The 26625-nt window shown below is 36.5% G+C and overlaps 1 protein-coding gene across 1 annotated transcript; it reads left to right on the top strand.

Annotated features, from left to right (window-relative positions):
* Positions 1 to 827: 827 nt before the first annotated feature.
* rock2b (rho-associated, coiled-coil containing protein kinase 2b) lies at positions 828 to 26625 on the top strand. The gene is given in 35 exon segments (XM_043220564.1): positions 828 to 1395; positions 4795 to 4876; positions 5405 to 5505; positions 5930 to 6067; positions 6728 to 6988; positions 7232 to 7376; positions 7481 to 7619; positions 8351 to 8442; positions 11051 to 11213; positions 12243 to 12327; positions 12748 to 12836; positions 13118 to 13166; positions 13241 to 13376; positions 13801 to 13892; positions 14714 to 14960; positions 15960 to 16066; positions 16746 to 16905; positions 17317 to 17477; positions 17752 to 17936; positions 18177 to 18246; positions 18367 to 18470; positions 19712 to 19898; positions 20039 to 20132; positions 20237 to 20331; positions 20463 to 20645; positions 20741 to 20912; positions 21128 to 21211; positions 21214 to 21327; positions 21967 to 22034; positions 22120 to 22208; positions 22755 to 22833; positions 22920 to 23184; positions 23802 to 24078; positions 25456 to 25551; positions 25869 to 26625. Coding segments are annotated over 34 exon segments (4491 nt in total). The 5' UTR covers positions 828 to 1296; the 3' UTR covers positions 25535 to 25551; positions 25869 to 26625.

Below are 26625 nucleotides of genomic sequence, written 5' to 3'. Positions count from 1 at the left end.
AATGTCATTTCATGCTGGCACTTCTCTCTAGTTTAGTAAATAGAAATTAATTAAGCAAGCTAAACACCGTGGATAGTCTTCTGAGGCATATAAACCGCTTCCTCATTCCTCATTCAAGAGGTGGGCGTTGTCTGACGAATATCTACTCTGTAACAAAACAAAAAAAATTCTGTCCCTCAGTGTCTTCAATCTGTGCTGGTGTTTTTTTTTGTTTGTTTTTTGTTTTAATCAGTGTAATCAAAGGTTGATAAGAGAGGTCATGTGAAGTAGCCTACATGATCTGCAGTGTCAGGCTGTTTCATAAATTACAACCCTTGTCAGCTGTTTTTCATTGACACAACACTACTTAATATCTGTGTCCAATCCTCATAGAGGGAATCAAGTAATACAGAGTAACAAATTAATGAAATATTAGCCAACGCATCAATGTGGGCCCCACATGTGTTTTGATGCATACACAAAAATGAACTGAATAGATTTGAAGAGAAATGTATTCATTTGTTGTTGCATACATAATCTGCCTCTAAAAACGAAATAGGGCAAATGTTATGTTGCCCCTAATATAACAGTTAACACAGTTTTTACATAAAAATAATTACAATATCCTATTAATCCATTAGTAACGCCGTTCACTGCAAAGATGTCTGTGATAATTGTAATCAGAACAGATTTCCAGTGCCGAATACAGCATTTATGAAAGTAGTCGTCCATAATAAGCTTGTTCGTGGATTCATCGATACATGTAATCGTCTAAATATATCTAGTGTAGTGCACGGGGTCGTATTTAGAGAGTGACGTTTGCCTGGTAAAAGAGATGGCTGAGATAAGATCCGAAGAATTCCTCTGGCCCAGGGGAGGGACGCACAAAGAAACACGCCGCGTGCATTCACTTGCATGTACTCGAACCCCTCTGCTTCATTTGTCCAAAAATAACAGAGGAAGAACGAGAGTGTTTTTTTTTAACACAGGCTGGGTTTTCCCCTGTAATTTTTGAACCGGAGCGGGAGAGACGCTCGGCTTCCTGAACGCGTGGGTCCGTCTAACCTTTGATTTTACGCCGAACGCCGCTGTCATTTACGCAAGAGGACGAGACGCAAAACCACGGTGTCCCGGTCATTTGCGTCGCGTGTAAGGTCTTCGGCCTGAGCGTTCATTCATACAGAGCCGGCGAGCTTCGAGAGGCGTCGCGTTCAGTTACGACAGGTAGTGGCAAGTTTGATTCGGACGTTTGAAGTCTCTCAATCGCGGCTGTCTAGCTGATGTCTACCTGGACCTTCACGACACCGAGCCGCCGCAATGTCGACCGGAGCAGGAAAGAGACTAGAGAAGCGGGTGAGAGTACTGGAGTCGCTCATCAAGGACCAACGATCGCCGCTGAATTTGGAGAGTTTGCTGGTAAGGTTACGGGATAATGGGATGCTATATAAACGCGTTTGTTTTCTCGTAGACCTTCTAACTAAAATACATCTCCGGGAGGTTTTGGTTTGGCATATATATATATATATATATATATATATATATATATATATATATATATATATATATATATATATATATATATTCAAAATATTTTACAGACATTGTTAGACATATCTTGGCCAACGTGTCACGTGTGACACTTATTTTGTCAACTTTAATGAGTCGGTAAAATGACTGAAGTGTACAGTAATAGCAAGACCTTGCATCTCCAGTAACAACCGCAGGAAAAAAAGAATGCATGATCATTCAAAACAGAATTATTATTTGTGTACGTTATCGTTATTTTTTTAAGATGTGTACGATCCATGTACATGAATATCATGCATAGAAAATTAATGCACCTGTAAATCATTAGAGATAGGCCTACATTTCAAAAAGGGGGAACAAGGTCCATTTGTAAAACAAATAATAATCAAAATAATCACATTTCAAAACATAAGTTGAATGTACTTTTTTGATTATGTACTTAATAATTATCCAGATGATCTACATAGTCCACATTGACTGTTGCAAAAAAAAAAAATCTAAAGGTTTGCTTGTATTTTATGTTTGTAATATTATTGTTAATATAATTTATTATATTATATTCTAATAAGACCACCCAGCCAAATAATGAAAATACCGGAAAGCTCTTCCTACACATATAGGTTGTACAACATAAACTGAATTATATGTTGAGGGTGTAAACAAATGAGCGGACATTTGTCCCAGAGGATTGTGGTAATGTTCCTGTGTCTTATCTCTGATCAGTGTGTTATCAACACGCCCTCCTCCACAGAAATGTTGCTGTCTTTTGATGGTAATGTTTTCCCTAAATACAGTTCCTATTATTGTCCTGGCCTAAAGCACCAAGCTTCACTTATTTTACGTGATGCGCAAATCATTAGAAGGCAGGAAGTAGCCTATAGCTTTACGAAATGTGCAGATACCAAACGTGTTTATTCAATGACTAGGTTAAGGTGAAACGTGAGGACTTGTCGAGCAAGCTTTGCAGGGTGGGAATTTCTACAATGTGTGCTCCTATTGTCTCTATCAATCAAAGACCGAAGTCTCTTACATTATTACACAGCACTTTCTTCAGCAAGAAAAAACCCTCATTCCAGACAAGAACTGCATTTTTGAACAAGACTAAAAAATGGCACACCCTCTCTTCTCTGGCTGCTTCTTTACTGTTCAATAGGCCTCAACTGGTGGTTTTATTAGTTATTTCGCACATACTTTTATGTAATGCATCTTACAGTACACTTACAGGGAAGTTGTCTGGATTTAAGTGACTTGCTCAAGGGCACAATGGTGATGGTTCGTACAATGACTTGTTCCTTTGTATAGTAGCTCTTTCTTATGCTAAGGATATTTCTAAAATATTTTACACCTAAAGCAACAAACAGTAGTATTTTTCTGTAGATACTAAGATGTGCCTTTTATATAACTATGCTAAAAAAGTGGTTTTATTTTACATGGAGTAGGTTGCCTCGGGGGGTGGCCATTTTGAGATCACATGACAGCTAAACACTTCTTATTTTGTCTTAATAAGGCTCCTATTGTCGTAAACTTTATCTCATAAAATAAATGCATGAATTCTGACTAACAGTAGCATATTTTTTACAATGTTATCGGTGCATGGATACGTTTTTGGGCAAATAGTACAAGACAACTGCTGTATCAGCCAGTGCGAGTGCAACTTTTATTAATAAACATGTTTTAAAATGAATAATTGAGCACATGCATCCAGAAATATTTATATAGAGACAACCCCTTTTAAACTTGTTGCATGCTGATCTGTTCCATCGAAGGAAAATGATAGCTGTCTATGAACAAACGCTGGAGGTATTAGGTGGTGTATTTTTGGTGTGTGTGTGTGTGTGGGTGTATGTGGTTATGGGAGGCCCAGGGAAAGACCTAACTAAATCCCTGCTGGTTCATTTTACAGCACGTTACCTTAGAAACATTTACTCACTACCTCACCTGATAAGCCATTCATGCTAGGTCAACTCTCAGTAACAGAGTTGAAAATATACACAGCCTATGTTGAGTTGCATTTCATTCCTCTTTTATCCAAAGGATTAAATCCCGTCTTCATTCCCATGATCTTTCAAGTCATGCTTGTCAGACAGAGCTCCGTTTTAGTTCATGACATGGACATCACAACCCCTTTCTGATACCCCAGTCATATTAGTATGGTGTTTATTGTGATATGTGTGATGCAACTAAACTATGGGCATTTTTTTAAAATAACTAATGAGTCTCATGACTAATGATCTTTTATTGTATTGGATGCAGACTCATTGTATCCTGCTGCATTGCTATCAGAGGAAATGTCATACAGGAAGCTGAGGTCATATCCTCGAATTGAGTAGAGAGATAGCTGCCTCCAGCTTCCTTTTGAGTGTATGTTTTTGTTTTTTAAACGCTGTATTGTGGATCGACTCCTGGCGCAAGAAAAACAGGATTCTGTCATTGTGACTGTCCATGTATGCGTTTTGGCTTGTTTGCGAGTGTTAAGGAAACAGAACTTTGCAAACTTAAAAGTTTGAAGGCATATAACACATTTTTCAGTCAGTTTACCAAAGCAGCATTTTTCATAAACGGTGCAGGACAAAATAGGAGTATTAAAAATATTATTGCAATTTAATTTAATAAATCATGATCAATAAATGATCAATTTAATGTGTTGTAGTAGTAGTAGTAGTAATTTGTTTAAAATATTACATATGGGGAGATAAGTGACAGTTTTTATCAACTGGGTTAAAACTCAAGTTACCTCATGTGCTCTTGAGCCCTGGATTAACAGTCTTTCTTGTTCCAGCTGCAGCAAAACACTGTTATTAACCTTTTATGTTTGGCCAGCTAGTTTAGATTGTTGGCCCGACCAAATGGAAGTGTTTGGGCTGGGAATGTTGGGGGTGGGGGTAAATGTGTGTGCTGTATGTGTCTTCTATGTATTTTTAGCTGTGCAGTGTCACTGTGTGTGTTTGGAGGGGTATATGAGGTAATTTCCCGGATCATCCAGTGTCATTCGTATCATTAATTTCCTTCCTTCCTTTTATAAACTCATTTATAAAAATACAGCTACTTAATTCTCGCTTTAAGGGGACAATACAAGCCTTAAACCACTCCTAAATGTCTTTTGTTGGTTTATATCCAAAGTTCAATAATACAACAAGACTGTCTGTCAGAGTGGGCTTAGATCTGGGATTAGAGGAGAGTATTGAAGTCATTTTTGGCTGTGAATAAAGAGAAAAGCCAATTGTAGCACTATTTGAGATTATAAGAACTATGTCTTTAAGTGTTTTTTTTTTCTCTTGTCTTCTGCAGGATTCAGTAACTGCTCTGGCCCTTGATCTGAATCATCCCGCGCTGAGAAAGAACAAAAACATAGATTCTTTCTTAAACAGATGTAAGTCTCTTTGAAAGTGGAAAGATTATCATTTTTTCCCTCTTTTTGCTAAATAAAACTTTGAATTAGTGTCAGTAATCATAGAACTTTATCTCAGTAACTTAATGCTTAAATATTTTCTGGGATATAAAATTAGGAGATCATACTGTATATTGCTATGTTGTCATAGCAATATATGGATATATCAATACGCATCCAAATCCTACGGTCAGTGCATGCAATAGACATTTTACAGTTAAACATTTAGTTTCTTTAAGTAAATGTTAAATGTCTAAAATGTCTAAATATTGTGCCACAAAAGTAACCGAGCAGGTACACTATTATTTTAGTAAATTTCCAATACCTAACACGAGTCACTATGTATTTATACATAAACATATTTTTTCTTATAGTTTCTTATTTTTTCATTAGTTCATAATTTTTTTTTTATTAAATAACTGGGGAATGTTTTTGAGACTTGTATAGTGTACGTGAGTTTGTTAATTATTACGTGATAAAACGTATTAATGTAAGTGATCATCTCTCTAGATGAAAAGGCTGTGTGTCGCCTCAGGGAACTACAGGTGAAGCTAGATGATTTTGACAGAGTCAAGCTGATTGGTCGTGGAGCGTTTGGCGCAGTGCAGCTGGTGAGTGAGTGTGTGCCAGAGAGTGTGCGAATGTGTGGGTGTGTTTGTGTGAGAGTCTGCCCATGTTATCTGCTGTTTGTCTTCAGGCATAGCCTTTTGTCTGTGTGTGTGTGTGTGTGTGTGTGTGTGTGTGTGTGTGTGTGTTAATGCCAGTGAGGCTTGTACGCACATGTTCTGCCTGTTCCTACTTACCTGCAACAACACAGTGTGCGCATGATTTTGTCCTTGTTGTAGGCACATATTGTCTTATTCTTTTAGTTAAGAAAAGACTTGTAAGTCAAACATATTTCTCAGGCTTTATAAATAATGTAAATATTTACAAATTCAGTTATAGATACATTTAACCCATGAAATAACATATTTCAGAATGTGTGTAGTTTCATCAAAGGATGTTTATGATGTTTATGCACGTATGTGCATGTAGGTACGACACAAAGTATCCCAGCAAGTGTATGCCATGAAGCAGCTCAGCAAATTTGAGATGGTCAAGCGCTCTGACTCCGCCTTCTTCTGGGAGGAGCGTGACATCATGGCATTCTCCAAGAGTCCTTGGATAGTTCAGGTGGGATTTTTATATAGATACTCTAGTACACAACACAAAAAGTACCATATGTTTGAGATCTGCATTTATATCTGGCAAACAAAACAAAACAAAAAACATATTACAATGCACATAAGGACCAAGTGATATCTGATAGGCGGCTTGAACCTCACAGGATGCACCTGCACATGCAAATGTCAGATGGGCTTATTAGACCTTAAAACACAACTGTTGTTGTAATGTTGATTTTTTTATTTTTTTATAATATAAAATAACAAAATGTGGTCATTTTGATGGACCGTTATGACAATTCATATTCTGAAAAACCTGGATAATAATTAATTGAGACACTTGAAGACAATTTTTTTTTCTTTTTTAATTTTTAGAATAAAACATTATTTTAATATAAATATAATATTAAAATAAATAATATTCTAATATGTACAATAATTAAATGAATATTGTCAAAAATACGAAATAGACATTAAAATCATTAAATCATCATTAAATTAACAATCATTAAATAAAGCACTGTGTTCAATAGCATATTTATTATAGACGAGGTGTTGCAATTGTAATAAAGTGTCGTGAAATTTCACCATTGCTATCGACTTCTGAAATTGTGAGACCTTTTCACAATTTCACCTTTCTGTCTCTCTCTCTCTCTTTCTGTCCATGCAGCTGTGCTGTGCCTTCCAAGATGAGAAGTACCTTTATTTGGTGATGGAGTTCATGCCCGGTGGAGACCTGGTGACTCTGACCAGCAACTATGACATCCCAGAAGAGTGGGCTCGATTCTACACAGCAGAAGTTGTGCTGGCACTGAACGCCATCCATTCTCTAGGCTTCATTCACAGGGACATCAAACCAGATAACATGCTGCTCGACCGCAACGGACACCTGAAACTCGCTGACTTTGGAACATGCATGAAGATGGACTCGGTGTGTTTTGTGATAAGTGCTTTAAATAAACTTTTAATAAGTCTAGTAAGATTTGCACTTGCAGAAGTCCTCCATGCTGTTTTAATATCGTTCAGTGCTGCCATCTAGTGGCTAGATCATATAGTACACCATAAATTACTATATCCTGTCAATGGGTATTTTTCCCAGCTTCATAGACAACATTGGCTCAGCCAGTCTATATAATGGTTATATTTATCCATTTGCATCTGTATTTGTGTTTAGTCTGGTATGGTCCGCTGTGACACTGCTGTCGGGACTCCTGATTACATTTCCCCAGAGGTTTTGATGTCTCAAGGAGGAACGGGTTACTATGGCCGGGAGTGTGACTGGTGGTCTGTTGGAGTTTTTATTTTTGAGCTGCTAGTGGGTGAGTTGCACCAACTTCATCAGTATCCTCCTATATTCTCTCACTGTTCTTACACTCCTGAGACTGTTCACTTTACAGTTGTTAACTCTCGTCTGTGTCGACAGGTGACACACCGTTTTATGCTGAGTCCCTGGTGGGCACCTACGGGAAGATCATGGATCATAAAAACAGCTTAACTTTCCCAGATGATATCGAAATGTCAAAGGAGGCCAAAGACCTCATTTGTGCTTTTCTGTCTGATAGGTAAGAGAGAAAAAGAGTTTGGATAGAGTAACCTCTTTTAAACGTCAGTCACTTGCTGTCATGGGATGTGACATCAAAAGCAGCATGAAAAAATATTAATATATTTCCAGAGATTGGGTGATTTTTTTTATTTAATTTTTTTTTTTTTTGATGAGACGTGACCATCAATGATACAAATTTAAAAAATGCTGAAAATGATGGACAGTTTCACATCTATTTATTTTATGTTTTTAATAGCCAAAAATCAGTCACTGTTAAAACATCAGCTTCACGTTCCAATGCTTCTACTGCATTTCTTTTTAATGCCAGGTCGCTCTTTCAGCCTGACAACTTCAATTTGTTTTCCTATGGCTCTCTCCTCCCCCTCAAATTCCTGATCAAATGTCCAGAGAGGGTTTTATGTTTTCAAATAAAAGCACTACAAACACACACACACACACACACACACACCCCTCCCTTTGCATTCTAGCTACAGGAATGTCCCACACGTGGCAGTCCAAACTGCTGCACCCCTCTGATCCAGATGCAAGGAATGGGAGGGGATCGACCATTTCTTATTTTTGGATGTTGTTTTGTGTGTCACTTTCACTCCTCAGCCCATCCATGCTCTGCCACTCGCTGTTGGAAGTTCCAGGCTCACACACACACACACACAAACGTCACGTAACGGATTAGTGCGCGTGGTTGTGGTTTTTTGTTTGGTTTGCTGACCAGTGTTTTGCTATGTTCAGGGAGGTGAGGCTTGGACGGACCGGAGTGGATGAAATAAAATGTCACCCCTTCTTCAAGAACGATCAGTGGACCTTCGACACCATACGAGACAGTAAGCCTCTGAGTGTGAGTGTGGCTGATCTGTGATCATGACTTGTGATAGTCTTGACCATTCATGAATTATAGCCAATTAAGTAATTATCACTATCAATATTACTAACTTAATATAACATTATGCATGTGCAGAATAATACCGGTGTACAGGCGATGCATATGCTGAAGTTTTGTATCGGTACATGAGTCGTTCTTGTCTGCTCAGATCATGAATATGGGGTTTTGCAGTACATCTTTTAATTTGAATGAAATTCCTGCTCACATTTTCTCCTGACAAATGCAAACATTCACTTTACACCCTCATGCTGTTCATCAGAAAGCAATTTCAGTCATGTATACATAGTCTTGAATTCACTGTAACTTTGTGTTTTCTTCCCACTGTCCATTTTATTGATTTCTAATTATACAGTAACTAAAACAATTAACTTGTCTAGATTTTAGGCTTGTTGACCATAATTTATCTTTGCTTAATTAATGGGAAGTGTTCACCCAAAAGTGTAAATTCAGTCATCAATTACTCACCTTCGTTTTGTTTCAAACCTGTAAGACCTTCGTAAGGTATTTTTGATTAAAATCTGAGAGGTTTCTGATCCTCAAAGACAGCAAAACAACTAAAATCTTCCTGAAACACCAAAAACGTCACTAAAAATAATCCATGACGTTCAGAAACTGGATTGCTTTTTGTGTGTAAATAAAACAGAAATAACGACTTTATTCAACAATTCTTCTTAATTTTTCAGTTCTGATTCTTGTTATCATGCGCATGCGTTGTTTACATGAAGCGGAAGCAAGAGCAAGCATTGTGATACTCTCCACAATGGTGGTGCGCCGCAGCAGATGGGATGAGGAGGAGAATTGTTGAATAAAGTCGTTATTTTTGTTTTCTTTGCCAGTGTCGTAGCTTTATAAAATTGCAATTGAACCCCTTATGTCAGATGAGCTGTTTTACTGATTTCCATTCTACATTTCTGGACCTGGGAACGTCTCAGCTGTATTGCTGTCGACACAGGGTCTAAGAGCTCTCGGATTGTAGCAAAAATATATCTTTTGTGTACTGAAAATGAACAAAGGTCTTCCAGGTTTGGAGCAAAAAGAGGGTGAGTAATTAATGCTTAAGGATTCATTTTTGGGTGAACTATCCCTTGTTAGTTATGTCATGTGATAAAACCCGCACCTTTTGCTGTTTTATGCTATTAGGACTTTATTTCTGTTTGATTTGTTTAGTTCGGTAACTTTGCTTGTATTCTTGCTGTGATGTGCTCCTGTTGGGGGTGTGGTGTTTGGGACAGGGTTGCGGGGGTATGGGGTTGGTTTCAGTAAGGGTGGGACCCAGCATTTGGCCCGTACACAGTTACTAATGAGAGAAGAGCCTCTAAACCACAGAGTTGGGCTCGGTTTCTGCTCCTCTCGCTATCCCTCGCTCTAGTGATGCCCAAATGCACATTCTGTATTTGCTTTCCATCTAGCTTTCTCTCTGCCTGCACACTAGTCTGTTATTAGCGGTGCTATCAAGGAGCACTCTGGGAAACAACTGCATCTATATATCTGTATGGTGTGGTGTTGCCATATGGCAACATGTCATTTTCTTACTTTTTTTTTTTGCAATTCAGAATAAAATCCAACATATTTTGTTGTTGGAAAGCAACTAATTAGATTTTCTCTTCAAGAATGGTTTTCTTGCGTAAATGTGGACAGATTTTTGGGGGTACATTTTTGGTAAGTTTAATAGATGTTTATTGCCTTAACAGTATATTAGGGGGAAAAAAGGATATTTCAATTGTGCAGAGAAAGACAATCCTATACAGCAATGAAATTGCACTAAATAATTTCCTCATTGAGAATTTGTGGCAGTTATTTATTTACTTTTTTTTTTAATTATTTGAATTAATACATTTAGAACTGTTCATACATTAAATGGATAGCTCACCCAAAAGTGAAAATTTTGTCATTAATTAATCACTTACTGGCACGTCGTTCATTCTTTGTTCACCTTCAGAACACAAATTAGGATATTTTTGCATATTTATATAAAAATATTAATTTATATTAAAATAATGCAACCTATATAGCAACCCCAAAATTTTATTTTTATGTTTGGCATTAAAATGAATGAAGAATATTTTCTTGTGTGTATTAAATCCTCCTCTAATTCAAAAGTTGAACTTAAAGCAGAAAGTTTGAGCATCTCTTGCCTGTTTTCGTTTGACTGTGGAGAGTTTGAATGCAGCCCATCCCCATTAGATGTTTGACACATGTTTTCCCAGCGTGCTGAGCACGTTCGCTCCGGAGGCAGGGAGTGTTTTGGATGTGTAAGTGAGCGTGAGTGTGTGTGTGAGCACAGTAGGTAGTGAGTAAGCACCGGCCAGCTTGGCAAGTCACACACGCCACTCCTCCCTTCAGTACAGTGTCTGCTTTGTGTGCTACACACACTGAGCCTTTCACTCCGAGACTCTCTCTCTCACACACAAGTACTCAAACAGGACACACTATTTTTGCTTAAATCTTTTACAATATTCTCTCAACCCCCTCCTCTCTCTCTCTCTCTCTCTCTCTCTCTCTCTCTCTCTCTCTCTCTCTCTCCCTTTCTGCCTCTCTCTTTCTCTCAGCCATGGCTCCAGTGGTGCCAGAGCTGAGTAGCGATATTGACACCAGTAACTTTGATGATGATATAAAGGATGATCCGTTAGGAACCGAGACCTTTGCCCCTCCCCGTGCCTTCACAGGAAATCAGCTACCATTTGTGGGCTTCACATATTTCAGGGAGGACCAGTAAGTTGTGAAAAAGTTTTTTTTGTGTGTGTGTGTGTGTGTGTTTGTGGTGGAAAAGATGGATTTTGACAATGCAATAGCCACTAGTGAAATGTTGTATTACTGTATACGTATTGTTGGATTTTATTACAAATATTTAAAATTTCGTCTTACATAATTGATTTGTTGCATAATACGGCAATGTAATATAACTGACGTGTGTGGAAAATGAATTGAAAGAGTCCCAGCGGGGTTCCCACACATTTTGGCTAATGAATTTCCACTTTTACAGGCGTTTGTTCCGATTATTCCGATAAAGATTTTGCACTCAATGCAATTTCTAGCATATGAAATCATTTTGAGCATAACTACAAAATAATATATTTGCTTGATTTTCTATGAGGTTTTTTTTTTTGTTATTGTTTTTTTATGCCAGTTTGGATTTTATAAATGTATATACTATATAATAATAATAATAATAATAATAATAATAATAGTATGTATTTTTAATTTAAAGCGTTTCTAGGACTGTACGAAAATGCTGAAAGTTAAAAGTCCATATTTCAGACACTGTAGCACTGTTTGACTTTTACACAGGTATCTTGTTCTCTTTCACGCACACTGGCACGCTCTTACGTGCTGTAAAAAGCAGCAAGCTCCTGTTATGGATTGATAGAGACAGGATGTACAGTATTTTTGCATGATTTTGCTAACCGTGAATGAGTGCCGTATTTGTTTCATTACAATTCCCTCCTTTTTCCCTTTTCCTTTCAGTGTTTCCTTCCTCGCTTTCTCAGTTTCTCCAGTGTGGATGAGTGAAGCCACATGGGCCGCTGGTTGAGATTGGCTGAAGATTGAATAGTTGCTTTGAGATTTTCTTCCTTTCATTTCCTCTCTCTTTCTTGTTCCCTTTCTTTTTCTAACTTTATTCTCCAAACTGTCTTGAATTGATTTATGAAAGCTCAAAGTGTGTTGCTGCGGAGTAAACAAGGACGAAGCTTGCCGAGAAGAGTGGAAATTTTTCCATAATGGTGTTTCTGTCTCTTTCAGATTGCTAAACCAGAACAATAAGTGTTCAGAAGAGGACTCTAATGCTGATAGCGTCAATGAGGATCATAATTTAAACCAGGCAGAGGTGAATATATTTTTGAAATACTGACTTTTATGATGTTAATGATTGTTAAATTATAAAAACTATTAAAATGAACATATTTATAGTTTTGTTGTTGATAACGGGGCATTTGAACCTTACTCATAGAGCTGTGAATGTCCATGAGGCAAAAAGTGTGGAGAATATTGCTCTGTAATTGCGGTTAGCACAAAATTAGCACTTAGATTTCTAAAATAGAAGCTTATATGGCTTGTTCTGCAGCAGAACTCACCCCAGTCGTTCGGTGTCGTTACTCAACATAAGTGGAGTGTTTCTCTTACATTCTTTAGATAATTGCTGCTTTTAATAGAATGGAAAAACAACTGGCATCAGGTTTGGTTTTTTTTTTTGCTTGACTTTTAACATGTTTTTTTTTTTTTTTGGTTTGTTTTTGCATGTTCCCAGTCCAGTGACCTGCAAAAAAGGCTGAAAAAGTTGGAAGACAAAGTGAAACATGAAATGCTAGCAAAGGAGGAACTGGAAAATAAATGCAGGTACAAATGCTTGTAAAGATACAGTGGGATGCAAATGAGACGTGCGTGTGTTTTTTTTTTCTATTTCATTTAATGCAATTTTTATTTTATATTTCTAAAATAATGTAAATGGAAAGTTTAATAGAAATTCAGAAATATCAATATTTAAGTGTCTAATTTTTTTTTTTAATTATCTTATAAATCTTTCTTAAATAAAAAATTTTGACCACTATAATTCTGTAAGTTGAATTCAAACATATGGCAAATTTACAACAAGTTTAATCTGTATTGTGTCTCAACAGAACAGCAAATCAGCGGCTAGAGAAGCTGTCCAAAGAGCTTGAAGAAGAAGTAAGACATTAAATTGTGGTTCGAAAGCATTCAGCTTTCTTCAAGCTCCTCTAACCGTTTCTGTCTTGTTGCAGGTGAATGCGAGGCAGGTGGTGGAAGACTCTCTGAGGGAACTGGAGAAAGAGAAAGCTTTACTGGCGCACCAGCGTTCTGCGAGCATAAGAAAGGCTGGCCTAGAAACAGACAGAAAGCGTCAGCTTGAGAATGAGGGTAAAAACAGACAGACCTGACTGACCATTAACAATGACATTAAATTAAATACAGTCACAGAATCCATTCACTAATACATCCTTATTAAATCAGTCTACAAAAACTTGCAAACATAATGTGCTTTATATCTGTGGAAATACTCCATCTTAACCCTCAGTGTTACTCAACATTCATCAAATTACATGAGCTTTTCTTGAAATATATGCTGCTTTAGATTGCATCGTTAGATTGATGTATATAGTCTGAATTTATTTTCTTTAACACAATATTTTGCTGACATTTTCGTTTCACCAAAGCACTGTCCCAAATTTTCTACCCGGTTTGCTCAGTACTAACCTCTGACGTTCTCCCATCTCGAAAGTATTAGTTCTGCTCTGCTGATGTTGTGATGTTAACATATTTTGCATTTTTCTTTTTCTTTCAGTGAGCAGCCTGAAAGAGCAGCTAGCCGAACTGAAGAAGAAGACCCAGAACTCTCATATCTCTGCTGAGAAGAACATTCAGCTGGAAAAACAGGTGGGTCCCCGAGCAAAACTTTAGCAGACTATTAACCTTGGGACTGTTTAACAAATATCCACATGCAACGTGAATTCCATTTTTAATACATAACAAATGTCTATAGAAAATAAATTAGGTTTATTTGCAAAAACTGATAACTTTCTATGTTTAAAATCATTTTTATTTTGTGTTTTATCACGTTAGTTATCTTTTTTTGTTCAAAAATAGTCGAAAAAGAGACTAATGGAGATTAATTGTAATACAACTCTTAAAACATTAAACTTAACTAAAACTAAAATAGTTAATTGTTAAAATACGTTCTCCTATCACAGACAAAATATTTTTTAAACGTTTACACGAACAAAAAAACCTTGTAAAATAAGTATTAGAATTTTTTTTTTTTTTTTATAAATGTAAAATTATTATAAAAAATATTTGCGCTTCACCTTATTAAATTAATTGAAGAAATATGCAAACTGAACAAAATACTGTTAATTTCAATTCTGCTTGTATTCTTATACATTTCTGGATTCCGTCAATTAGGGGTTAGTACATTTTTGGATAAAAATTTGGATCATTATAGATGTACTGTCAATACAGTACATCTATAATGATCCAAATTTTTACTAAATTTTAAATAAATGCTGTTCTTTTCAAACGTCTTTTCATCAAATAATCCTGGAAATAAATGCAGCCTTGAAGATCACTAGAGACTTCTTTCTAAAACAAAAAAATCTTCCTGTCCTCAAACCTTTGTGTTTATAAATTAGTTTTGATTTTAAGGATATAAAAAAAGTACAAAGGAGATTCTGATAGTAAATGAAGTAATGTGTCTTTAGTTGGAGGAGCTGAATGCTAAGTACCAGGCGGAGGTGGAGGAGTCTGAGTGGCTGAAGAAGGCCCAGGGCGAGGCATTGAGACAGTCCCAGCAGCTGGAAGTCTCTCTCAGGGAGCTTCAGGAGCGTCTGGCCCAGCTGGAGAGCAGCCGGCTGGGTCTGGAACAGGAGAGACTGAGCCTGCAAACCTCACTGGAGCTGGAGAAGCGAGAGAGAAGTCTCAGCTCAGAGACCATCAATGACCTACAAGGTGAGTATGTTGCATGTGTGTCTATGCCTGTTTCTGTTCATCGGACAGATGTAGCTGTGAACTGGCATCTACCAAGCTTCCTAGAAGGAGATTGCGTTACATTCTAGGGATCACAGTTGTGTGCAGGTCTGTGTGAGTGAGTGAAAGCAAATATTTATGTTTGAGTGTGTAGTGGTCAGCTCCTCGCTGAAGGACACACTGGGCTCTTGTCTGCTGGGCAGTGTTGTTGTTTTGGGGTGGAGCTTTCCGCAGCGAGGGTAAACATGAAAAGAGCGTTATTTTAAGGTCAGAGGCAGGTAGTTGACGTTATTTCGCTGTACAGAGAAAAACAGGCACGCAACAAATATCTCTTTTGTGTTCTCAGTTTTGTCTTGTTTTTGTGTGTTTTTATTTAAATAAACAGATTTTACTCTTCAATAATTTTATTTTACCCCAAACAAGACTTTTTGATTTAAATATATGAAAATTCCAAACTAAACAAATAGTAAAATAAACAAGCCGTAAACTACAAAATATTTATATTGGGGAAAATAAATTATTCTTTATTAAATTACAACTGTCTCTCATTCTTTTTCACTATGACAAATGGTTTTGCCAAGTTTATAAAAAAAATATTGGATTTGAAATTAAATATTTAATAAATATTACGAAATCTTTTTTATTCATTTTTTTAATATACATTTTATTATTATATATGAATAAAACTTAATATAGAATTTCCACCATAAAATAGTCATATTATGACATACAATAGTCACATACAATAGTCAAATATTCATTTGAAAAAATATGTGAGAAAGAGACAAAGAATTTTAAGTATTTATGAGCGTTTATATTTTAAAGGGCAAAATGTGCCTAAAGAAGAAACACTCATTTATGTTTCTTTGGTTTGAGGTTTAACATAAATATTAACCTGAATTCTGGACCTTTGGCTTCTTTTTTGAGTTTTTGTCATTTTTTGTAATATCTTGTTTATTTCTATGTTCCTTACATTTACAGGCCGTGTCTCTGGACTGGAAGGCGAGTTAAAGCACATAAAGAGTTCTCTATCAAAGGCTGAAGCAGAGAAAAGACAGTTGCAGGAGGATCTTACTGCCCTGGAAAAGGTGTGTGTGTGTGTGCATATGTTTTAGCAAAATGTTTTGTGAAGATATGTTTTTCAATTAGTCAACCATTGTTTAGAAAATCACTTCAATTTTTTCCGTCAAAAGGAAATGGGGCCAGAAAGGCACCTGAGCCTGATAATGATAAGGGGGTAGTTTACTTAAGGAATGTACCTAATATTTTATGAAATTTTTGTGGAAGCAGTCTTACAGTGATTCCAGTGCCAAAAAAGAAAAATGTACAGGTATTGGATGACCTGTGGCACATACATTCCTAGTTAAACAATTAGTAAAGGAAGTAATTATGCAAAGGACACAGAATTCTCTAGACCCCTACAATTGGCTTATAGGTCTAAGCAAGGAGTAGAGGATGCACTCTCTTACACTTAGTACTTCAGCATTTGGATAAGCAGAAAACATTTCTTAAATACATTGGGCAGAGAATACAGAGAGAAATGTTGTCTGAATGGCTGGTTTCATTTTGGTTACATCAAGGATTTGTCTTCTCTACTTTATTTATTGAAATGCTTGTGTGCTGCAACCAAAATGCCTTCAGAAAATGAATAATGATGAACTGAACTGAAATGAAGATCCTAAAGGGCTCATGTTCACAGCATGTGATGTGTTTGTGGGTATGTGTATTTTTTAATTTGCCTATTAATGTTGTCCCCTTCACCCACAGGAGAAGAGCAAGCAGGAGATTGATCTTTCTTTTAAACTCAAAGCCATTCAGCAGAGTCTAGAGCAGGAGGAGGCAGCGCATAAAGCCACTAAATCCAGATTGGCTGACAACAACAAAATCAACCAATCCATTGAGGAGGCCAAGTCTGAGGCCTTGAAAGGTACAATTACACAGTTTTTTTCTAAAAAAAAAAAAACACATTTACAAATTTTACTACAAATAAAAAAAAAGTCAGTTTAGTGAAAGGGGAAAAATAGTGGTTACCTTAGGTACCCATTCATTTACATTACCATTAATGAATACATTTAAAATAATTATTCAAGACATACTGTATGTGGGACTCTCAACAAATAACATGTGTATTTAATGTTTACTTTGACACCAGAAACTTGCCTGTCAAGATTTACACAATTCTTTTAGAAATGCCTTACACTATCCACCCATCTATGAAAATGTTTTCCTCATTCTCTCATTTTGTCATTGCTCTGGCTGAGTAAATCTTTCCAAAGTCTGTAGTACAAGCCTCTGGCTCATTCTCCGTTTGGTCATTTTGTGTTTGTTTGTGTGACAGATATGGAACATAAGCTGCTGGAAGAACGATCTGCGAAGCAACAGTTGGAAAATAGACTGATGCAGCTGGAGAAAGAAAACTCAGTGTTAGACTGTGACTACAAGCAAGCCAAACACGAGCTTCAGGAGCTCCGCTCTCTCAAAGAAAAACTCACCGAGGAGGTACACCTATCTGACTGTCCTTCTTGCCTGGCATATGTTTGTAACATGTTGTGTTTTCTGCACATGTTTTCAAAACTTTAGCACATATTTGTAGACTGCACTTCATTTTAAACTTATAATTAAAGGCATTTTAAAATTACATATGTTCTTCACATGGTGTGTGGAGAGTCCCAGATATTAAATCCAATTGTGTGTGTGTGTGTGTGTGTGTGTGTGTGTGTGTGTGTGTGTGTGTGTGTGTGTGTGTGTGTGTGTGTGTGTGTGTGTACAACAGGTGGAGGTGCTGAGTGTACGTGTGCAGCAGGAGACTCAGAGGAAGACTCTGTTTCAGGCAGATCTCAATGTACAGAGGCAGGAGGTCAGCACCCTGCGCTCCTCAGAGAAACAACTCAAACAAGAGCTCAACCATCTGCTAGAGCTCAAACACAACCTGGAGAAACAAAATCAAGAACTACGCAGGTTATTTTTCATGATAGATGACATATATTACAATGATATTGTAATGTGGTGTGAACGTCCCTATACTTGTGGAATTAGAATGATTAATAAAACTTGGTTATAGCCGTAGTTATCACTCTTTGTGTGAAAATGATTTTTGGCCTGTTTTTGTAAACTTACAACGCAAAGCACTAATAAGCATAATGTTACATGGCACACATATATCGTGCATGCAGTTGAAAGCTCTCTTTGTCCTCTCAGGGAGAGAGAAGATGCTGACAAACAGCTGAAAGAGCTGAAGGACCAGTTGGAGTCGGAGCAGTACTTCACAGTATGTCTGAGAGACTTTAACATATTTTGTCAGGACATTTTGGAGGGATGTACTGGGGTTAGTTCGTGTCTCTGCACCCTCGTATTTGATTTAAATTGAAACATTTTCCCTTGATTTCAGAAACTGTATAAGACTCAGATTCGAGAGCTGAAGGAGGACAGTGATGAAAAGGCCAAACTCTACAAAGATGCTCAGCAGAGAATAGAGGACCTGCAGGAAGAGAGGTGTGCATTTATTTATGTTTATTTTAGTTTAAAGGCAGTACAAATGAAAATGAGTGTATATAAAAAAAAAAGTGTGTGTGTATATATATATATATATATATATATATATATATATATATATATATATATATATATATATATATATACATAACTATTTTCGTTTGACACTATCATCTATAACAATCTAACGATCCGTGCTAATTAATGTAATGACCAAAACAGTGTTTTTTAACAGATAACTTGTAGTTTCAATTGCTTCAACTGCTTGAGTGCCAAATGTTATAAAATGTAGCTTTAAGTTAATAAAAATTCAGCTTTGATGCCATCTATATTCTAGTGCAGTGGTTCCCAACCTTTTTTAACTCACAGCCCACACAACCAAACACATATGTTTTGCCCACTGCAAAAAATTTAAATGAACCTGTTATTTGTGTCGGGTTAGTAACTGAGTACTTGGAAGCATGACTTTTAACTGTCTTTATTGAATAAACGGGTAATGTTGAATAACCAGAAAATGTGCATAATAGGTCATTAATTTTTAATTAATTATGATATTTAATTATTACTACACATTTTTACGTACATTAGCAATATTATTATTTCTATTGATAATAACTGGCGGCCCCCCTGCAATACCGTTGCGGCCCACAGGTTGAAAACCACTGTTCTAGTGCATTTCACGTCAAAGGCAGAGGGCCTCCTAGTGGTACAGAGGATGAACAACATAGTTAATAAATTTAGCCACAGCTTTTTTCCAATAAGAAACACAAAATTAATATTCAGTAGCACAGGTATATTTGTAGCAATAGCCAAAAAGACATTGTGTGGGTCAAAATTATAAATCTTTCTTTTATGCACAAAATCATTAGAGTATTAAGTAAAGATCATGTTCTATGAAGATATTTAGTAAATTTCCAACTGTAAATATATTAAAACTTCATTTTTGATTAGTAATATGCATTGGAAAGAACTTGACTTGGACAGTTTTAAAGGCCATTAGATTCCAGAGCAAGTCATACGTTAAAGGAAAACATTTTTATTCTGCCTTTTAGATGACGTATAACTCTCAATTTTGAATACTGAATTTTGATACATATGACCGGTTTTGTGGTCCAGGGTCACATATGCATGTGAAACCATGTCAGTTAGTGCAAGGCTATTATGGTAAATAGATGCAAATACAATGAACAGATAACATTATCTATGCTCATATACAAACTGGTTCATGTGTGCTTCTGTAGGGACTCATTAGCAACACAGCTAGAGGCGAGCCTGACAAAAGCGGACTCTGAAGAGTTGGCGCGCATCATCGCTGAGGAGCAGTACTCAGACCTGGAGAAAGAAAAGATCATGAAGGAGCTGGAGATCAAAGACATGATCGTCAGACACCGGCAGGAACTCAGCGAAAAGGACAATACCATCAGCTCGGTGTGTAGGCTATAAGAATATATTTAATTAAATAATAAATATAGAATAAAATATCCTAAATAATATTTTGCCTGTACACACAACATAAAGATTCATTATTATGAATTAACTACGTTTTTAAATATTTTATATAATGCAAGCTGGAGGAATCGAACCGCACGCTGACTGTGGATGTTGGAAACCTGGCTAATGAGAAAGAAGAGCTCAACAATAAGCTCAAACATATACATCATAGTGAGTAGGCTGCTGATTGCCAGTCATCGTTATAATAATGTAAATGAATTTGATGTTATAATGTTCATACGTGTGCCTTAACGTTTATAAATGTGTGTACACAGAGCTGGACAAGGCCAGAGAAGAAGAAAAACAGACAAAATCTTTGGTCCTGTCCTTCGAGAAGCAAATACAGTCTGAGCGAACCCTCAAGATTCAGGTGTGTTTGGCTTATTTGAATCAAGTCTTGATAACTGCTACATAGATGTATGTTACACTTGTACTTATAGCTTAAAATAGGTGTTATTAGCATGTCTCGGGGTAAATTATATCAGTTTGTTTGTATTGTAGGCGGTGAACAAGCTGGCGGAGGTTATGAAGAAGAATGATGTCAGAACCCCACAACTCAACAACACAGACGTCCGCAGGAAGGAGAAGGAGAACAGACAGCTCCAGTCGCAGCTCCGCACTGAGAAAGATAAACTCAACAACGCTATCATCAAATACCAGAGAGAAATCAATGAAATGCAGGCTGTAAATGACATTTAAATGCATACATTTAAAAGAAATGCAACTACCAGTAAACAGCTGTTCTGCATAAATATATAAATCTGTTGTTCTTTTTGCAGACGTTAGCAGAGGAGTCTCAGGTGCGACTGGAGATGCAGATGGCCCTGGACAGTAAAGACAGTGATATTGAGCGTCTGCGCTGTCAGATCACTTCTCTGAGCATCCATTCTCTGGACACCACCAGCATCAGCAGCACCGGCAACGACCTGGAAAGTGATGACGCTTATCCAGGTAACTATCCAGGTTATGACCCCTCAAGTGCAAGACCACTTTATGTGTCCATCCATCCATCCATCCATCTATCCATCTATCCATCTATCTATCTTTTGTTTACTTGTTCCTATCTTTTTATGTTTCTCTCTTCCCCACTGGCATACAAAATTTATGCATCTTTTGCTTCTTTTCCTTCATTCTTCTTTCACTCTTTCCGACTCTCACCGCTGCAGTGCGCATCACACACTCACACACCTCGGAGTCTATGTCCTTCACATACCAGCGAAGCTCCAAGTCAGTGTGTATTGATACCCGGCCATGCCGGATCGTACCTCGTTCCCCTCCGACTCAGAGGAAGAGGAGGACGAGGAAGTCGAGTGGGGGCAAAGGCCCGCCATCACATATGAGAAGCCTAATGACCAAGAGTCTGCAGGTGACCCTGCATGGAAACAGATCAGCACGCATGCTCTCCTTCTTTCAGTGTGGATTTCAAACACTAAACACCTAGAAAGCTTTTTGGGGCAAAAATGAGACAATGAAGTCTTAAAATGCTCTCTAGGTAGCTCTCTAGGTCAGTGATTCCCAACCAGGTGTATGCAAAACTCAAGCAGGTCATTTCTTTATTGTTGTTGGGTTTTTTTTTTTCGTTATTTAATCTACAAAAGACATTAGGAATATTTTTTTTTTAATTTTGTAATTAATGGCTTAACACACAGGGATATTAAAAACTTATAATAATAATAATTGCCCATAGCAAAATATATTCCCTCTACAAAAGTTCTTCTCTGATGTTTATACATATAAAACAGAAATGTTGGGAACAACTGCATGTTTATGGTGTGATGCTTTTTTTTTTTTTTTTTTTTTGAAAATCCATTAACACTACTGAAACCTTTTATTCCAAGACACCAGTACAGTTTTTCATTCTGCATTTAGCAAAGGTATATTTAAGGCCCCTCTTTTGAGGAAAAAATTGTCTGCTTGGTCATTTTCAGTTTAACAAAAAAAAAACCTGTGTGACTCTGTAATGTCAAATAAAATTGAAACTTTCCTTTTTTTGTCTTTATCACAGATTCTAGTCTTGAAGGATGGCTCTCAATGCCTACCAAAAATACCAAACGGTTTGGATGGGAAAAGAAGGTAAAGGTTTAAACCTACACTCACATGTCACAACAACAAACACTCTCTGATCATCCGTGTATGTTTTTTTTTGTGTAAATTGCAGTATGTGGTGGTAAGCAGCAAGAAGATCCTGTTTTATGACTCGGAGCAAGACCGAGAGCAATCCAGCCCCTTTATGATTCTGGACATAGAGTAAGTTAAAAATATTTAAGATTGAATTGTATGTATAATTTCATGGTTAGGTGTTAAAATGCCACTAGTTTATTAGCACTATTATAGAAATTCTCTCTCTCTCTGTGTTCTATATATAATCATTTACAAAATAATATATATTATTGTTATCATTTAAATATCTGAATATGACTGCTTTTTAAAAGATTGTGGTCAGTTAGATATTTTTGTATATTTAGACTGTGTGTGTGTGTGTGTGTGTATATATATATATATATAATATTGAGAAGTATTATTACAATTTAAAAAATATTTCAGTTTTTATGTTGTAAAAAGTAAAATGCACACACATGCATATGTGCATATATAAATGTGTGGACAAATATGTATATATGTATACGTTTGTATGTGTATATGACAGATATACACCACATTAAGTTTATTAGTTTAAACAAAGTAATCCAAATGGATTGAAATTTTAGATGCAGTTCACATACATATAATCTTAAACATTTATTGCACAGCGTTAGCCAGCCCATTTATTTTTATGCCTGTTTTTTTACTTAGCAAACTCTTCCATGTGAGACCTGTCACTCAGACAGACGTGTACCGTGCAGATCCCAGAGAAATCCCACGCATCTTCCAGGTAACATGCTTAAATCGTCCCCTCCAGGAAATGTTCTATTCTTTGAGATTAACCTGACCAAACCTTTCCTTCTGTTCTGTTTGTAGATATTATATGCTAATGAGGGAGAGAGCAAGAAAGAGGAGCTTGCTGTGGAACCCTTATCAGCAGCTGAAAGGTCGTCGTTTATCCCACACAAAGGTCATGAGTTCGTGCTCACGCTTTACCACTTCCCCTCAAGCTGTGAAGCATGTCCAAGGCCTCTGTGGCACGTCTTTAAGCCCCCACCAGCCTTGGAGTGCAGACGCTGCCGAATCAAATGCCATAAAGACCACATAGATCACAAGGAAGAGGTCCTAGCTCCTTGCAGAGGTCAGGAGGTCACACTCATAAGAACTGCACATACAGATTTATTTTACTGTCTGTAGCTTGTTAAACACATTAGAATTTAGCATTTTTTATACTGAGGTGAATTATGAATTAAGGCATAGAAAAGATGTCATTTTGATTTATTTATTTTAAATAGTTTAAATGCTCAATTAATTTAAATATTTTTTATGTTATATTATGATTAAATAGAAATAATATAATATTATTATTTCTGTTTATGTATGTATTTATTAATTTATTTACCATTGCCTTTTTAAAAGTTTGTGGTCGGTAAGATATTTTAATATAAAGGCTGTATGTATTTTATTAATAATGTTTAGTAATATTCTGAAATGTTATAAAAAATAAAAAAAAGCTTCTATTTTAATATGTTGGAAAATGTATTTTATAGATTAGTTTAGCTACTAGCTTATTACTCCAGTCTTTTAGTTTTCATATTCTCAACATGATTAAGATTTATAAATTTCTTTGTTTTTTTTTTTTTTTTTATTTAATGCATCCATACTGACTCCAAATGTTTGTTTATTTACTCCAAATATGAACCTCCACATTGTGTACTTTATACTGAAACTGACTGGTTTGGTTTGTTTCTTCTCCAGTGAACTATGACATGTCCACAGCAAAGGAGCTACTGCTGCTGGCCAACTCCACAGAAGAGCAGCAGAAATGGGTTAGCCGCTTACTCAAGAAGGTTCCACGTAAACCTATAGCCCACTCCTCAAGCATAGCCATAGCTTCTCCTTCCTCCGAGACATCGTCAGCTGGCCTGTCTCCTCAACCCTCTCCTCACCTGTCAGCCCATTCATCTCCCAGACCTTCACACAGAGCAGCCATCAAAATGCATTCCACCCGACAGCAGCCCTCACCCAAGACCAGGTGAGAACCGAGGAGGAGCTTGAGGGAGAATAATGTTACATGCAGTCAACTAAAGTAAAAAAACAGCCATTTATAAAGCAGCGGTTTTCAACTAGGAGTTGAGGCTCACTATAAGGGACATTTTATTAAATTATTATTAGATATATAAAATGTGTGCATATTTAGTTTAAATAATAATTGATATTAATGTTAATTTTAACAGTTCTTGAAACGTCTCAAAGATCTGAGATTAATTGATCTATATTGTCACTCCCAGTTTCTTTTAATAATATAGTACCGTTAATATTATTATGTAGGGGCCAAACTCTTGCCATTAGTTTTTAACCTACAATTTTGTGTTGAGGCTGATATTTGATCATTCTTTGACAGTTTTCCATGAACATTTGAACGTGTAACTCATATCCATTTATACAAAGTCACTTTGTACAGTCATTAAAATTGTCTTTACTGTTTCCAACTTACACTTCTCTACTAGCTCGAACTCTTCTGCTTAACCTTCGAGAATGAGTAGTGGAGCATTGCTTATGTTGTTGCTCCTTATATTTGTATAGAATCTTATTTGCAAGTTGCTTTAAATAGAATCATTTGCTCAATTAAAAATTAAAATAAAAAAATCACCCCAAAATTAACTTGTGGTGACTACTTACAGTGATTTGGAAATTCTTACGATTTCTCTATTTGTTTTCTTGGAACAATATGAAAGCGCATTTTAATTTTTGGGTGAACTGCAAGGTAAATGTAGATACTGCTTATGTTAGCTTGGCATAAGAAGATTTGGCTGTGAAATTGCACAGGTTCTCAGTAGCTTATATTTATACTGCTAACCTTTTATAGCCCTGGCCCTATGCTCCGTATCATTCTTCATTGACCTGTTCACCTTTGACCTTTCACCTTCCCCACTTGTGCTTACATGTGGACAGTAAGTACACTGCATCACTGCTTACGGCCCAGGTTTCCTGCTTGTCTGTGTTGCCCTAAAACAGATATTTGGCTGTCTATTCTGGTCACTGTATGCATCTAAAACTGAATAGATCTTCTCTGCTTGAGTGTAAATACTAAAAAAATCATCCACTAACAATGTAATCTCTCCATAATATTGACATCTAATACTAACTGAGCACAGTATTTGATTAAATATCAGACTTTCCAATAAAAAAGGTTGAGGGTCATGAGGGTTATCTGCCAAAAAATACAATGGTAAAATCCTATTTTCATTTACGTTTAACTGTAAATAAATAGCAGCATCCAACACTCTTATATCTTTGCAGAACATAAACAAAAAAAGTTTATCTGTACACCTTCGGTTAAACATAGGTGGCCATCATTTTTTTTCGTTGATATTTTTACATGAGGCCGAATGACTCGTCTTTGTTCCAGATTGCTTGAGTTGGGCCTGAAGGACTGGGGTTGGTCTCTTGATGTTGAAATGGATGATGACGATGTATTAGACTTCTGAGGACTTGAGTTTGTGGGGTAACCTCAGTGGTGCCTTAGCATGTTTTTGTGCTTTGGATTTAAAGCTTCTTTTTAAGTGTTGCATTCATAGTTGATATTGATTTTGTGGTTGATGCACTAATATGAGTGGGCATGTTTATGTGTGTTTGGCTGAATAAAAAAAAAGTCTTCGTATGATTCAATGAGGCAGATATATAAAAAAAACAAACGATGGTGTGGTGGTAAAGCTGTGTGGTTGAATAGAGAATGGGATGTGAAATGTCTGCCATATTTAATATATATGTGTATATATATTGCTTTGACCTGAAACTTCTCTCCTCTCTTTTTAATTTCAGCTAACCTTGGTGAAGGTTGGATAGGCGATAATGCATCTGGGAACTATGAAAGCGGAGAATGTCATAGTGTTCATTTTGGCAAATGGCAGGACTTCCAAGTGCCAAACTCCACAAGTATAAATGACTGGGGAAGGAGGAGGGAGGTCTAATCTTTAATACAGAACAAGCCATAAATCACCTAAAAAGGGGGTAATTTAAAAGTGAAGCCATTTTATGAGTGTTTTATGTCTTTGTAGACTACACAATTTTTCAAAATCATTTTCAAGTTAAAGAACCTTAAACTTTCTGGTCTTCCTGCAAAGTTGTCAATAAGTGTGAGTGCTTGCCTGAGTGTGTGTTTGAAACCGAATATATACCTTGGCTCTGCAATTACATGATCATCTGAATTTCTATACTCGAGTATTATATCTATTTTTGTTAGGAAAAACAGATCAATATTTAGTGACAGATTATATTTTTATCATGCATTATCAAAGAACACTTTTGAAAACTGCTTTTCAAAGAGTTGTTTGCCAGAACTGTCTGCTCAAAATATATGCATTATTAAAGACTGATATTACATGATGCAATCCGTAGCACATTTTAGCATTTTATTAATTGCTGTGACAAAAAAAAAATACACAATCTGTATACATAGTGGAACATGAAGGCCTCTGGTCCAAACATTTTCTGTTTTATCATTTTGCCATGTTGCCACTGACAAAGCATTGAAAACATTGTGAAATTCTTAATAAAGAAAAAAGCTTTATTTGATGAA

Source organism: Puntigrus tetrazona, chromosome 20 (assembly GCF_018831695.1).
Source record: "Puntigrus tetrazona isolate hp1 chromosome 20, ASM1883169v1, whole genome shotgun sequence".
NCBI lineage: Eukaryota > Metazoa > Chordata > Actinopteri > Cypriniformes > Cyprinidae > Puntigrus > Puntigrus tetrazona.
The sequence above is the reverse complement of the archived record's forward strand: the minus strand, read 5'-3'. Positions and strand labels throughout refer to the sequence as shown.